Genomic DNA, 14425 nt, shown 5'->3' with positions numbered 1-14425 from the left:
TTCCTTGCACAAATTTTGCGTTTGACTGAAAGCGTTGTTTCAGTAACTTAACGTATAACATAGTGTTCTTGTTTCCCACCTTTTTGGCCTACTCCATAATTAAACCTTTCTTGACATTCGCGTTCTGCAAGCGCTTTTTTCCACCGGGTTTGAACCCAGGACACCTGGTGTCAAACTTTTGCAAGCAGTAGAATCGCTGATAACAATATGTAGGCGTGTTTACAGTGTGTTTTTAATCCGGACATGTTTTATTAAATAACCCTTTGTTCAGAAAAATGCAAAAGGAGATTTTGTTTTATTTTCAAATATGGGTAAGCTTAAAGTGGTATTGTGGCGACTGGCTATAGGCAATTAAAGTCTCTCGCTTTGCCAGCAATTTTAATCATCTTTTTTACGTTTGTCACACAGCCTACGTTTTTTAAACATGTGGTGGTATTAATATCACTTTTTTGCAAATTAAAGCAAAGCTTATCTTTTTGTCCCGACGAAAATGTGAGGCACAGTGGGATCATTAATGAACAATTGGTTTTCTGTTAATTGGGTATATGTATGAAGCCCTAACACATGGGACAAGGTGCCATGGCCCCCCTTAAAGAAATTTTGACCGGCTGTTTTAGTATTAAATCTTGCAATTTCAGACAAAACTGTGAATACCTATGTGCGTAACGCATTGATGCTCGTCACACATCTTCATAAACCAGGGGTGGGCAACCTGCGGCCCTTCTTTAAAGGTTGTGCGGCCCGCAGAGACGCTTGGATTTCAAAAGTACTGGCAAACGAGTCCAATTATTACACATTATTTAGCTGATTACTGCGCCTGATGCTAGTTTTCTGCGACCTGGCAAAATGTGGCTAGAATCAAATACGAATTATACTTGTAATTTAACATATTTGGTACGCAACAAAGCAAAATCACTTTGTGTTATACACAGGTGCGGCCCGCGATCCGACTTTGACATTTGTAATTGGCCCCACAGAAACAAAAGTTGCCCACCCCTGCCATAAACAGTGCATGCCAATCCAGGCCATGGATTTTATAATAGCTTTGTTACGTCACACTCATACAAGTGAAGATAATTCACAATATGATTAAGAGGCAACCACTGATAGAAACAACTGTGTCGCGTGTTAAAAAGTGTTACATCATGTAACATGTAATTTACATGTATACGATCGAATCGTGATTATAACGTTCGTTACTTACAGCAAGAGTAAGGGCTTCACAGGGCCTTAGGCTAACCAGCATTTAGTTGATATTGCGAGTTTAGTAGGCACAACAGGTGCTAACCAAAGTCTGTATAAAACATATACTTTGGTGCTAACAGAGAGGTCTGCACAGTCTACCGCCAGATGGCGCATTTGCCACCGCAAGGTGGCGCAATATATTTTATATTGTTGCCCACCCTAAAAACGATCCTAGATACGCCACTGATCGAATGTACTTGTTAACTCAATACAGGCATATTTGATATGCAACAAAGTAAAATAACCAACTGTGTAACAAAGGTGCAGCCCGAGATTTGATGATTGTAATTGTATTTGCCCCCCATAGTGACCAAGGTTGCACAGCCCTGGTTAAGGTGTCAAAAAAGTAATGTAACTGTTTATCAATAATTGTTAGCTACGCAAATAATTCTACCAAGAAGATCGTATGGACGTGTAAAGCCAACATGTAAAAGAATTCTGCGATGCGTAGTTATTTTCGCCCACTGATCTCGCCCTATTCCACGTGGTTAGTGATTATTATTCATGCGTAACATGTCGCAGCCGCATGCAAAACTTCACATTGCAGTTGTATCTTGTGATCTTGTGTGCTCCATATCAGCTGCCCCTTATTTGAGCAGATTGTCATAAGTGGAAATGTAATTCAATGTGTTTCACTAAAATTGACTTTGGTTTATTTACATCTAATTTAAAAACGGAACGTAAATGATAAAAATGTAGTGGTGACAGCTTATTGATAAAATAGTCGCTCACTCAGTCCCATGCAGACTTGATTTAAATTTAGACTTTAAAAGTAATTGATAGGACTCATTACCAAATCCTGGGAATGGTTTAATTGTGTAAGTTATGTTCAACCTATTTAAGTTATGTTTTTTTGCAGGCAGCAGTAGCACTGTATTAGTTATATTTTTAGGTGACGAAAAACTCCCAACTTGGCTAATAATGATCATGAAGCTATTTGTTACTTTGGTAGTTATATGGGCAACAGTATTGTTTCTTCCTGATTCAGCAGATGCGTCAGATGCCCTTCTAGCCACTGATGAGGTATTTACATTTTTTGGTGTATTTAAGTAAAGAATATGCATCTCTACAATACCCTTTTGCTTTCATCCTGATGGTTACACTCATGGACATGCAGTTTCTCTTTTTGTCATCAACCCGAAAGAAAAAATGTTTGCTTATATCCGTGCCCAAAGTGTGCTGTACTAAAAATACTTTGTTGGTATTTTTAGGTTACATTTGAAATAACCATTGATGGAAAACATATTGGCAAAATTGTGATTGGTGTCTTTGGGGAAGTTGTTCCAAAAACAGCAAAAAATTTTGTTCAATTGGCCAATCATGAGGTATATTGTTTATTGTATTGAAATAAACTGTATGTCACAAAAACAATACCAATTTTAGGAAGGATTTGGCTACAAAGGAAGTAAATTTCACCGAGTCATTAAACAATTTATGATTCAGGGAGGTGATTTCACTCGTGGAGATGGAACTGGGGGTAAGTTTAAATTTCGGCATTGTTTTTTTATTAAATATCTCTTAACAAGATTATTATTATAGGTCACCTCACTTTTTTCCATTTTTATTATATTTTTAATTATGCATAGCTTTGTTAGACATTTTTGGAAACAGTGGTTTTCAACTCTTTACACACATGAGAGTAAGGTACCTGAAGTTGTGTTAGGTTATATTTATGCCATTTAGGATGGCACTTAGCTAAGTATTTAAATTTATTTTGTAACGTTTAGTTGGGTTCATGAATATAACCCTTTTATCTCACATATTTGTTTTGATTCACAGGACCTTTAGGTTATAGATACAAATTCTATTAAACGGGAATATTAAACATTGTTCATTGGGTCATTCTTGTTTGTTTTTGAAGGTAGTGGTCTAATCTGCAAACACAGTTACGAAATTTGACAAACCAATTTAAGGATCAATACTTAAGTCATGCAAGGCAAACAGTATTGTTGAACATTAAGGACTGCATGCTGTTGAAAACGGTATCAAAAGGTCATTAAATGGTCGTTTGGCGTCTGTACCATGAGAAGTCACTACAGGTCAATGGTACTCGTTTGGCAAAACAAGTTAAGTTAAAAACAATTTGTTATGTATGTATACATTTGTAGCAAATGGCTTTTTAGGAAAATTTGTGTTTTACAACTGACCTTGGACGACAATATCAAGGTCAAAGCAGGGAAATAATTAAAAGTATTTTTTCCGTTATTTTTTACTGTTTTTGTAATTAAATGACAATAAAGATTATGAAAGAATACAGACAATACTTTTTAAAAGTTGGGTTTGTAGCGCCGTTTATTTGCGCGAATTCAAATATCCAATGGCAACACGACAGTAAGGGCGAGACAAGACACGTTGCAAAATGCAAACAGAAAAACACACGTGACGTATTGTGCGGTTCGATTACGCGTGGATGAATAACGCAGTTGGGGAAAACACCCAGTTGTCGCCACAGGTTAATGCTTTCTAATAAGTCCTTAAGAATCCAAAAATCAACATTTGTTTTCCGTTAATCCGCACAAATGCGCGTGTGGGGGTTCATTCGTTTCTGTTTGCAAAAACAATCATATGTGTACATCAAATGATGTGTATCGCAAATTCGTAATTAGGATATAGAACATATAAAATGGACGTATATTAGGAAATCACCTTTCTAGTTTTTTAATATATACAGGCAAAAGCATTTATGGTGCCAAATTTGCTGATGAAAACTTTAAAGAAAAGCATTATGGTGCTGGTTGGTTAAGCATGGCAAACTCTGGCAAGGACACTAATGGTTCTCAATTTTTCATCACTACTGTAAAAACGCCGTGGCTAGATGGGCGCCATGTTGTGTTTGGCAAGGTTTTGTCGGGAATGGTAAGATCTTCGTTGTTTTTATTTGTTCAGGTTTCAAACTGGCCATGATGTAAATAATTGACCAATTTAAATTATGTTTTATTGCAAATCTAACTTGTTGGTTCCTATAAGACTATAGCGGTGCCAGATTAAATTTATTTTTTCATTTAATTTAATGCAAGGATAGGATGTCTACATCCCATGTCGCTATGTAAATAAAATGTTAATCGTTCTGTCGGTGACGGCCAAAACTTTGCCTAAAGTGCCCCGGAAAATTTAGTTTGAGCACAGTTAACTACCAATTCAGAGTTTGTTCGACACTTTTATGTTTAACACTTTTATGTTAATGTTTCGTTTCAATCGCTTCATTATGGTTTTCTCTCGCAAACCGATTTTTGTCAATAAAATTACAAGGGTACTCGTTACTAGTACATGTTTGCAATCGGCAAAGAACCTCGTTTTCACGCATGAACTATTATTACTATAATTGTTAATGTTGCAACATGAAAATAAAACTACTGTCGGAACAATGGGTTTTATGTTTTTAGTATTTTTTTCTGACCAAATTTTATTAAAAGTTTTTACGCACTTTTTTATTTTAGGACGTTGTGAAGAAAATTGAAAAAAATCCAACAGGTTCAAGTGATCGACCAATTAAAGATGTTATGATTTCAAATTGCTATGCTAAGAAATTAGATGATCCCATAACTGTTACTCGAGAAGAAGTCAAAGCATAAAAAATTCTCCTGCTCTGTGTTGTTTGTGAAAGATCGGAAATCATTGCTTTATTATTGTTTGTCAACGCTGTGTGTGATATTAATCTGTAACAACTTATTGACTGGAAAAACTCGCGTGAACACTTATTATAAATGTATTGCAACTATTAACAATCTTATGGGATTATTATTTGGTCTGGTGTGTACATTTAATTTTCTTGAACCGTTATTGCAGTTTATTTTCACTCAAAATATACCACGATGTCAGAGTTGTTTAGTTGACAGTGGTTTACCTGACCAAGCTCTTTTTACCATTTTTTATTTACTCATAACCCAATCGCGTTGCCATTGGCACCACCCGAATTTTTGTCAGAAAATTCTCCACTTTACTTGCCCGTTGGTAAAACTAAAATCCATTCTTTAGTGTTTGTAAATTTACTAAATTGACGATGTTTCTGTGCAGTAGCAAACTTATTGCAAGATTTTCTTTTGCAGCTTTGTCATTTTGCAATTAACTGGTGTGTAATAATAATATTTCAACAAAAGTTGACGTGTTTTCTTCTGTTTGTGTTTTTCGAAAAACCTTAACTTTAGATCAGTGGAACTTTTTTATTGTCGGGGCCAAATGGTATTTTTTAAGTGTGTAGGGAGCCGCAAAGAAACAAAACCTTGAGAAAATCACTAAAGATTATTACTTTGAAAGCTAAAATAGCAATGTTTGGTGGTTTTCTGAGGTCTGGTGCGAGCCGCAAAATAAGTAGTTGGGAGCCGCATGCGGTCCCGAAAACCGAGTTTGAGAACCACTGCTTTAGATAACCATGACACGGAATTTTGTGAAAAAGTCCAAAGTTTTACACACACAACTAATATATTATAAATAAACCGATTTATAATTTCTTGTTTTTGCAAAATATATTTAATGAGTTGTATTTCTGCGACAATTATTTCAGTTTTAGCAAATACCCGGTTTCAGAGTACGAGTACCTCTGGCCTAAAGACCACACGGGGCCTTAGTAATATGTGCGGCCTTCTGGCTCTGCTGCGCTGGCGGACCGGTCAAGTTGGGAACTAAAAGATAACCACCCGTGTAGGCCTACGTCTAACAGCAATTAAAGTGCAACCTTACAAACAAAAATTTAAAATATAGTAATGATTCAATAACTAACTCTTAATTATTATTAATCGGCATAACCAGACGTGATCCCAAAGACTATGCTGATTTGGTGCTGCATCACAATACCCTTTCGTGATGTCATATACATGGTCTCCCCCTAAACGTGATAACGTGTTTTTTTTACAACGTAGAGTGGAGCGATTCCGCTGTTAGGCCATGCAATGGTGCTTTGTAACATTTTGGCCCATATGTACATAATTACATGATATTGTAATCCGTCCATGTTCGTAAAAAATTGCCTCCACTTGCAATTTTTGTGGTCGGCGGGACAAAGCAAAATCAAATAAAGCAAACCAACATGATACAGTGATGTACGTAAAAAAGGAAACGGCGGGACAAAGCAAAATCAAATAGAAATTTAATAGATTTGTAACATTATTATGCTTAAAGAATAATAATTTTTACATAGGTACGTTTAAAAGCAAAACATAAGCCACACATTTGTCGAATATTACCGTATACTGCGTATAGCAATTTGGTTTCATACGGATGATTAAGCATTTTGTGAAACGTGGCGAAAATGTAATTTTAATGCTGCTCCTGGCGGCCTTTTGTGCATTGTTTCTTGGTGGTAGGAATTGAAAATACTGTGGTCTTACATTGTTGCAAATAGTTTGTTGAGAGGTTTGAAAATCGATGCAATGGCGCATATAGACTACCTATGTTTGAATCTCAACTATTTTTTGTCAATAAGGGAGTGTATTACTATTAGGAAACCTTTTTTACTTGTGTATGTCCAGGCGTTTGTCACTAATCATGAAGCTGTTGGTTGTTTTTGCACTTGTTGGAGCAGCAGTTTTTTTTCTCCTGCCTGATCAAGCAGACGCAGAAAAGGGTCCCTTAGTTACTGACAAGGTATTATTTAAGTTTTGAGTTCAAAATGCCATTGTTAATTGCTCCGCGTTGTTTATTGTGATGTTGATTTCAGGTTTTTTTTGAAATTACTATTGGCCAAGAACCTATTGGCAAAATTGAAATTGGTGTCTTTGGAAAAACTGTACCCAAAACTGCCAAAAACTTTGTTCAATTGGCCGATCATGAGGTATTATGTGATGTAATGAAATAACCTACAAAAGATACAAACAAGTTGTTTAACTTTATAGAAAGGATTTGGCTACAAAGGAAGTAAATTTCACCGGGTCATTAAACAATTTATGATTCAAGGAGGTGATTTCACCAATGGAGATGGAACTGGAGGTACGAGTTTGTCTTTTTTTATGAACGAGGCATATTTTTTAAACTTTTTCCTACCTGTCTATGGATCTTAACAAGCCCTGTTAACTTGATTTTTTTGCTATCCTTCTATTTTTTCATCCCCATTTAGTAAAAAGGCTAAAAAGTACAACAAACCAGGCTTTTAAAAATATATATATTGTGTCCGATTTGAAACTGGGTATTTATTCATCTTGCATCTCTTTGGCCCAATAATTACTCTGTCCCGCTTATTGTCAACCTGTTTTTGTTTGCATAAAGGCAACTAAAGAACAAAGTTTACCGTTATCACAAAAATTGATTTGTTACTACTATTAACACATTAACATACATGACCTTTGATTTGATGAATCAGTCGCCAGGCTCCACCAAGTGCTTAGTTGTGCTTTCATATTTACTCACAAGTAACAATGATGGTTCTTGGTAGTGGTTGTTAGTACAAAAAAGATGACGGCAGCGTTAGAGTCAACTCATTTTAGTTAAAGGGTGAAATTTATACTGTGTTCATAAGAATAATCAACTGCATAAGTTTAGAGTAAAAAAAAACACCGAAGTTTTCTTATTGAAGAACTCATTCCAAAGCCTTTAATTCCTAACCCTGGCTTCTACAATGTTTTGCCTTAGACTTTAAATAACATCACAAAGAAAAACAAGTTGCTTAATCTTTAGCAAACTGGTAAATGTTTCATATCACTATTTGTTACAGGCAAAAGCATTTATGGTGCCAAATTTGCTGATGAAAACTTTAAAGAAAAGCATCATGGTGCTGGTTGGTTAAGCATGGCTAACTCTGGCAAGGACACTAATGGTTCTCAATTTTTCATAACCACTGTAAAAACTCCTTGGCTGGATGGGCGTCATGTTGTGTTTGGCAAGGTTTTGTCAGGGATGGTAAGACTTTTTGTTTTAGTAATTTTTCAAGTTTAATTTGGAAAAAATATGCTTATTGTAAAATAACAAAAAAGTAGATAAAACATAGGTTAAGGTTTTTGCAAATGTTTTAGTGGTTTTTGTAGTTGTTTCAAGATCATAGTTTCTTGTATATTGAGGTATATCAAGTTCAAGTTGCCAAGCATTTATTTAAAAAAAAAAAAACTCTCATCTTGTGTTTAGCATTGGCAATCCTAGTTTCTTTTCCGTGTTTTGTAACTTCTGTTACCGAAAATCGCCTAAACCCTTACCTTAAGTTGTAAACCAATTTCAAATTCTTATTTTTGTAAACTACTTTCAGCAACCTTTGTGTTTTAGTAACAAAATCTGTTTTAGGATGTAATCACAAAAATTGAAAACACCAAAACTGGGCAGAATGATCGGCCACTTGAAGATGTTGTGATTGCAAACTGCTGGGCAGAACATCTTGATAAACCAACAGCTGTCAGTCGAAAAGCTACTAAAGATCCAAAATGAAATACCTTGTGAGAATTGTGAAGAAAAAAAATGAAGCCAAAAGTGTGCAGTTCAAATTTATATGGTTTGTTTCATATCAGTTTTGCCAAAAAATGCTTTAACATTTTTTATGTTATTTCTGTTGGTATTTTTTATAAGTCGCATTCAGAACAATAAACGGTTCCAACTTAAACAGATGTTTTTGCTTTTTTTGACTGCATACCGTATTTACTCGATTGTAAGACGCCCTCGATTGTAAGCCGCATGTTGAGGTGTTAAAAAAATAATGTAAGCCGCCCTCGATTGTAAGCCGCACGCTGGAATTTTAGATACGATTGTTTCCTAATACATCTTTCTGTTGATATATGGTATGACTATTTGCCCATATCTGTTAGTTACGTTGATAACTGTACCCAACAGAACGTATATCGACGTATAATCTGTACACGCATACATGTTTTGGGGCCCAAATAATTTAAAATGTTGGAGTGTAGAAATAATTTCGGTAAAAAATTTAAATATAAGCCGCCCTCGATTATAAGCCGCACAAACGGCAGCTAAAAAACAATATAAGCCGCGGCTTACAATCGAGTAAATACGGTATTACAGTTGGCAGGTTGCCTAAAAAAATGTTTTTTAATGTAGTACAAAATAGTGCATTTTGTTTTGTTTAGATATGTTATTTTAAAAGCTTCAAACTTTTTGCCTATCCTGTTAATGCTATTGCTCGACTATAACCTTGTTTTTATTCACATTCTGACCAATACGAAAGTATAAACAAATAAAGTTGTTTTGAGCAGGTGACAGGTAGTACTAACTTTTTACACCTTAAATACATCTCACACAATCATTAGTTTTTATTACGTTCGTTTGATTTTGGTTAATTGCATAAAAATTCGTTTGATAAGTAATTTTATTGGCAACTTCAAGGCATCTGGTTTTTACATGGTATTTTCTACCTACGCGATCCTGGCAACCAGCAAAAAAAGGCTCCAGCAACCACGCAAGGGGTTCACTTTCGACCCCAATATCTCGCGAACCAAACAAAGCTTGAGCTGTCGCACGTCATTGATTGCTGGCGAGCGGGGACGGCGGCATTATGCGCGAGTTATGAACTTCTAGTTAATATTCGGAGCAGAGCCCCCGAACTTCAAATAACGAGTTAGGGTCTTTTGAAAACGGCATGCTCTGCAGAAACGGAATATGTCAGTGGCTTTTATGCCGCGAAACGTATCAAAGAGCATTAAGCAGTCATATTCATAAACGTATTAATATTCGTGGTTTTAATATTTTTTCAAACGAGTGCCATCGATGGTTTGTTAATGCTCAAAAAAGTATCGTGTTCAAATTTTTCTGTTCAGCTTTGTTTGGTTCGCGAGATATTGGGGTCGAAAGTGAACCCCTTGCGTGGTTGCTGGGGCCTTTTTTTAACTCTCTGATTTCAAAACGAAAACAGTACTATTTAAACTCCCACAATGCAACTTCTCTTTATATTGTATCAATCAAAAAGTAAAAACATTTTTATAGTAAATAGTTAGTTACAAATTATGCCTTGTGTCCAAATTGTGTGCATTTTACTTTCTAACGTCCGTGTCTTTTAGATTTATTCGTTGTGTGTTAGTGTGTTGGAGATTGGCTCGTCGCTGTTTCCTTTCGTAATTTGTGTCAAGACATTTGTGTATCCTGCTGTGCGCCTGTTTGTGTTATCTAGTGTCTCGTCATTTTTTCTCGTATGTATTTCGTACCACGTGTTTGTGTGCTTTATAAGCCCTCTGTCCCGTCAATAACGTCAGATCGCCGCTTTCACAAGCAATTTTAGTTACGGCGTAGTTTAAAAAATGTGCGATACTTTATGAGACGGAAAAGACACATTTTTCGGCCGAATCGCAACAAATAATTTGGCCGAAACAGAAGCTTTGTAAACATGGCAAACCGAAATTACCTTTGTTAATGTTACTTTCAACTAGCCCAAGCTCATTTTTGCCTCTTTCAGGTGGCAAGAATATTCTTGAAAACATGCACTTTGACGGCAGTGGGACCGAACATGTATAACTGCGAAATACAAGGCAAGATGTCTAAAAATATAATTTGACTTCACTTGTACAAGCAAAACATGTACCTGAAGACCGTGTGAAATGCGTTTTATGGAATAATTTACGTTTATGCTTTGTATTGGCTGCAACCTCTGCTCTAAAGCAGCATGCAAAAGTACAACGTGCAATTCGTGTAAAATATAGCATTTTATCTATTTGGTCTACTACCGATGAAATATTTTTAATAAACTTGTTTTCGAAAAGATTTTAAGAAAAAACACCCGTTTCGATGTATCACTATGCAAGCATAGGAAATCGTAAATTCCAAACCGTAGTCTATTTTTCGGATAAAAGCATAGCGTAATCTCATTAGAAAGTGAATATTGCGCACCATGAGTATAACACGACTGGGGGGAACGTTGGTGGGACCAGGGGGGGCACAAGACATTTCCAAGGGGGGCGTGGGGCCAAAAGTCAAATTTAGAGTAAACAACAAACGGTAATTAAAAAGAAGCGAATATTATGATGCAATACCTTATAACATAACACACATTTTGAATAATGACGTAACACACATTTTGGCCATTATTGAATCGTTACTATTTGCAGACATTATTGAAATTGTCTGAAACTTGAATGTAAATTGTTTGTGACATGATTTCATTAGAAAGTCACTGTACCAAATCGGTACTCAAAAAATTGATGACGTTACTCCTTAACATTGACCGTTATGCAAAAGGAGAGTTACACGCACTGATAGGCCTATTATTAAAACGAGCACATGACAATAACAGATATTAACTCTTCAGTTTTAATTGTAGTCTCTATTGCAGCAATGATTTGACACACACACAAAATTGCTGTTAAAATATAACACACTGTCGCCGCACGAGCCCATCGTAAAAAATACATCAACATATTTTGTTTCAAATAAAGCGGGTTTTGAATTGGGCAGCTTGTTTAGATACTTCTCCATTAAGTGCGTGTTATAAGATTTATCCGTCGGGAGTCGGGTCGGATGACAAAAGTACGCTTTGATCTTGTTATTCCCATGCAACAATAAATAACAATTACCACACGGCAGCAATTTACCAGTTCTAGGTTGTAGCCTAAATGTTATTCAGCACACACACAAGGCTAACTAATTAATCATTACTTAAAAATGTGCTGTGTTTAATGAAAACTTATGTGACTCAAGCTCGTGAGATTTTATTAAAACAAAAACACTGCAAACTTGTGAGTGTGGATAGTTGATATTGGCATGCAATCGATTTTACTGCACATGCAAGCACGCATGAGGACGGACCTGAGCCAGTGCTATGGATTAGTAAACGCAAACAAAGCTAAAAGCGTGCACCAAGCAAGGCATCGACAAAATCGTGACCCTGTATTTTTGAGGAATAAACAGTTAACTCGTTGCAAGGTGAAAGATTGCAAAAATACTCTTCAAATTTAGTAATTGTCAACAATGCGCGGGAATCTATGTTTGTGTGATATTTAAAACTCTTGTTGACAAAAAGGTGACGTGGCGACTGCTGAAGAACACTACCACTAAAAAAGGGTTTTGATAGCTAGGTTTGGCACGTATCGAAATGGTTGTAAAGGTGGCTGTACACAGGATCAGTTTTCGTCCGTTTCGGTCCGTCATGCGTGTATGCGCGTAAATAACGTTGATCTTAAAGAAATCAGCAACAATAGCTGGGACTATGTTATTGCTGTGCTTGTACATAAAAGCTATTATTTCAAGCATATAAAGCTAGTTAGTTGTGAGCAAGCCACTATTTCTCATCACATTTTTGATATTGTAAGAGCCCATAACACCAAAAAAAAATTAATAAATTTACTGCAGATACCCTGCAATTTGGAAATTTGAACAGATTGACCGTAAAGTCAGTTTCTTATGTAGTAACGATTGTGAGGTATAATCAGTGAACAAACTTAACAAGGTACCTCTAATGAAATAGTTTTGAATTTCTGTCACAATGCCAAGGTAACGCTTGTAAGTTTGATAAAGTTTGTTAATATGCTCCTTCAAAGGCCTTTTGTTGAGGATTGCACCTAAAAATGGCACAGATTGTACTTAATACACTCACAAATGACTTATCTTAGATATACCATTGCATCAAAAACTATAGATTGCACGTGAAGAAACAGAGGAAAGCAGGACATCGGAATACGTAGGTACTTTCAAGTTGTGGCGTAACAATGAAAGTGGAAAGTATGGCACAATCGCGTAACTATCCATAAGGAAATAAAAAAATGTTGGCTATTTTTGTTGCCAGTGTCAATGGTACACATGAGAAAAGAGTATGACCCCGTGCGATTAGCAATGAACAGACACCTACGATGTTGTTTGAATGGAGACGAAGTGAAAATAATTAGGTTATATAGGTCCATTCGGCCTAATTCACAATTTAGAGCAGATCGCAATGCCCGAAACAAACAGCACACTCGGGCTGAAACAAATAATAAATTTTGTCCTTGTTTTAGTCGCTGCAGCATTTTTTCAGTACTACGACATTTTCTAAAAAGTCTGAGTCATTCTGCTCTCTGGCTTATTGGAGGTGATACTGACTTTTTGTGCCCGTTCTTGACCCTACATGCCGGCTCCCATGGTCGCCAGAACGAGACCTAGCGGTCCACCTGTGTGACCTCCATATTTGATTAGAGACAAACGTGTACGCATCGCTTTAATCGATATGTTGTATATAGTATTTAAACAATACAGAAAAGCAGACTTGGACAACTAGATAATTCTAGTTGTCTAGTTGGGCAAATTAGAGCAAAATGGCGGTAATTCTAGTTCGAATCTAATTTAGAATTATCGAGTAAGCTCTAATTCTAATTCTAATCTAATTCACAGTTTTCCCAAAATCGCTAGTTTGTCCAACGGCACTTTTAGGCATGTGATCTGAGCATGCATTTTTTAACCAAAGCGCACAAAACCATGCAATTAACAAGACCAAATAACATCACTGAAACACGTTTATCAGTGAAATTTGGCACTCAGCTCCGTTTAAACACGTTTTAGATGCACCGAATCGTATTGTTTTAAATGTGCAAATCTACAAGTTTAAATTTGAAACAAACTAAAGTTGGTTGGCTTAAATCTAATTCTAGTTTGAATTCTAGTTTAATTTCTAGATTTTGAGAAAATTCTAATTCTAATTCTAATCTAATTTGCAAAAAAAGGAGATGCTCTAATTTTAATTCTAATCTAATTTGAAAACCCGAAAAAAAATCTAGTTGTCCAAGTCTGCTGGAAAGTACGGCATATGTGATGCACGCGGTAGACGCAAAAGTTAATAAATTATTTGGTCTTTTAAATTCCGACAATTGGAATGACCTTTTATAGGAACAGACGGTTTTCATCAGTCACTTTAGCTGCTGAATTTAAGTCAGTAGTTCGACCAAAAGATAATAGTCAAAGCACCCAATACGCATTTTGTTCGATCAAAAACAACCGAAATGTGGTCTGAGGACGGTCAAGCAGATTTGTTTTTAATCATTTCAGGCTGACAATTTTGCGCATGTCCTAAGTGTTTTTCTGGCGAAAACTGTGCAAAAATAATTAGGTGTATAACTAAATTTTGAAAAGTTGTTTGATGTAAACGCCCAACATTTCGGTGTGAGTTCAATAGTTATGGTGTTGGACTCGAAACAAGCTATAAACAAGTAAATCTGTTTTTATCGAAATTCTTACGAATACCTAACTGCCCCGTATCGTTAGAAATAAATTGTAAAAAGCGGGATGGGGTCTGTGAAGCAAACAATATAAAATCCTCAATTTTAATGAAACTAAGTTGACATTATTGGCCAAAGAA

The 14425-nt window shown here is 36.0% G+C and overlaps 2 protein-coding genes across 2 annotated transcripts; both read left to right on the top strand.

Moving 5' to 3' along the window:
- Positions 1-2085: 2085 nt before the first annotated feature.
- LOC145213382 (peptidyl-prolyl cis-trans isomerase 6-like) lies at positions 2086-5354 on the top strand. Its single transcript, XM_080081633.1, has 5 exons — positions 2086-2268; positions 2457-2570; positions 2629-2722; positions 3917-4101; positions 4683-5354. The coding sequence occupies exons 1-5, from the start codon at positions 2167-2169 to the stop codon at positions 4815-4817; spliced, it is 630 nt and encodes a 209-aa protein (XP_079937759.1). The 5' UTR covers positions 2086-2166; the 3' UTR covers positions 4818-5354.
- Positions 5355-6641: 1287 nt separating this feature from the next.
- LOC145213383 (peptidyl-prolyl cis-trans isomerase B-like) lies at positions 6642-8761 on the top strand. The gene is made up of 5 exons (XM_080081634.1): positions 6642-6825; positions 6899-7012; positions 7074-7167; positions 7889-8073; positions 8449-8761. The coding sequence occupies exons 1-5, from the start codon at positions 6703-6705 to the stop codon at positions 8587-8589; spliced, it is 657 nt and encodes a 218-aa protein (XP_079937760.1). The 5' UTR covers positions 6642-6702; the 3' UTR covers positions 8590-8761.
- The last annotated feature ends 5664 nt before the right edge of the window (positions 8762-14425 follow it).

Source organism: Phallusia mammillata, chromosome 2 (assembly GCF_965637545.1).
Source record: "Phallusia mammillata chromosome 2, kaPhaMamm4.hap1.1, whole genome shotgun sequence".
Taxonomy (NCBI): domain Eukaryota; kingdom Metazoa; phylum Chordata; class Ascidiacea; order Phlebobranchia; family Ascidiidae; genus Phallusia; species Phallusia mammillata.
The sequence above is the reverse complement of the archived record's forward strand: the minus strand, read 5'-3'. Positions and strand labels throughout refer to the sequence as shown.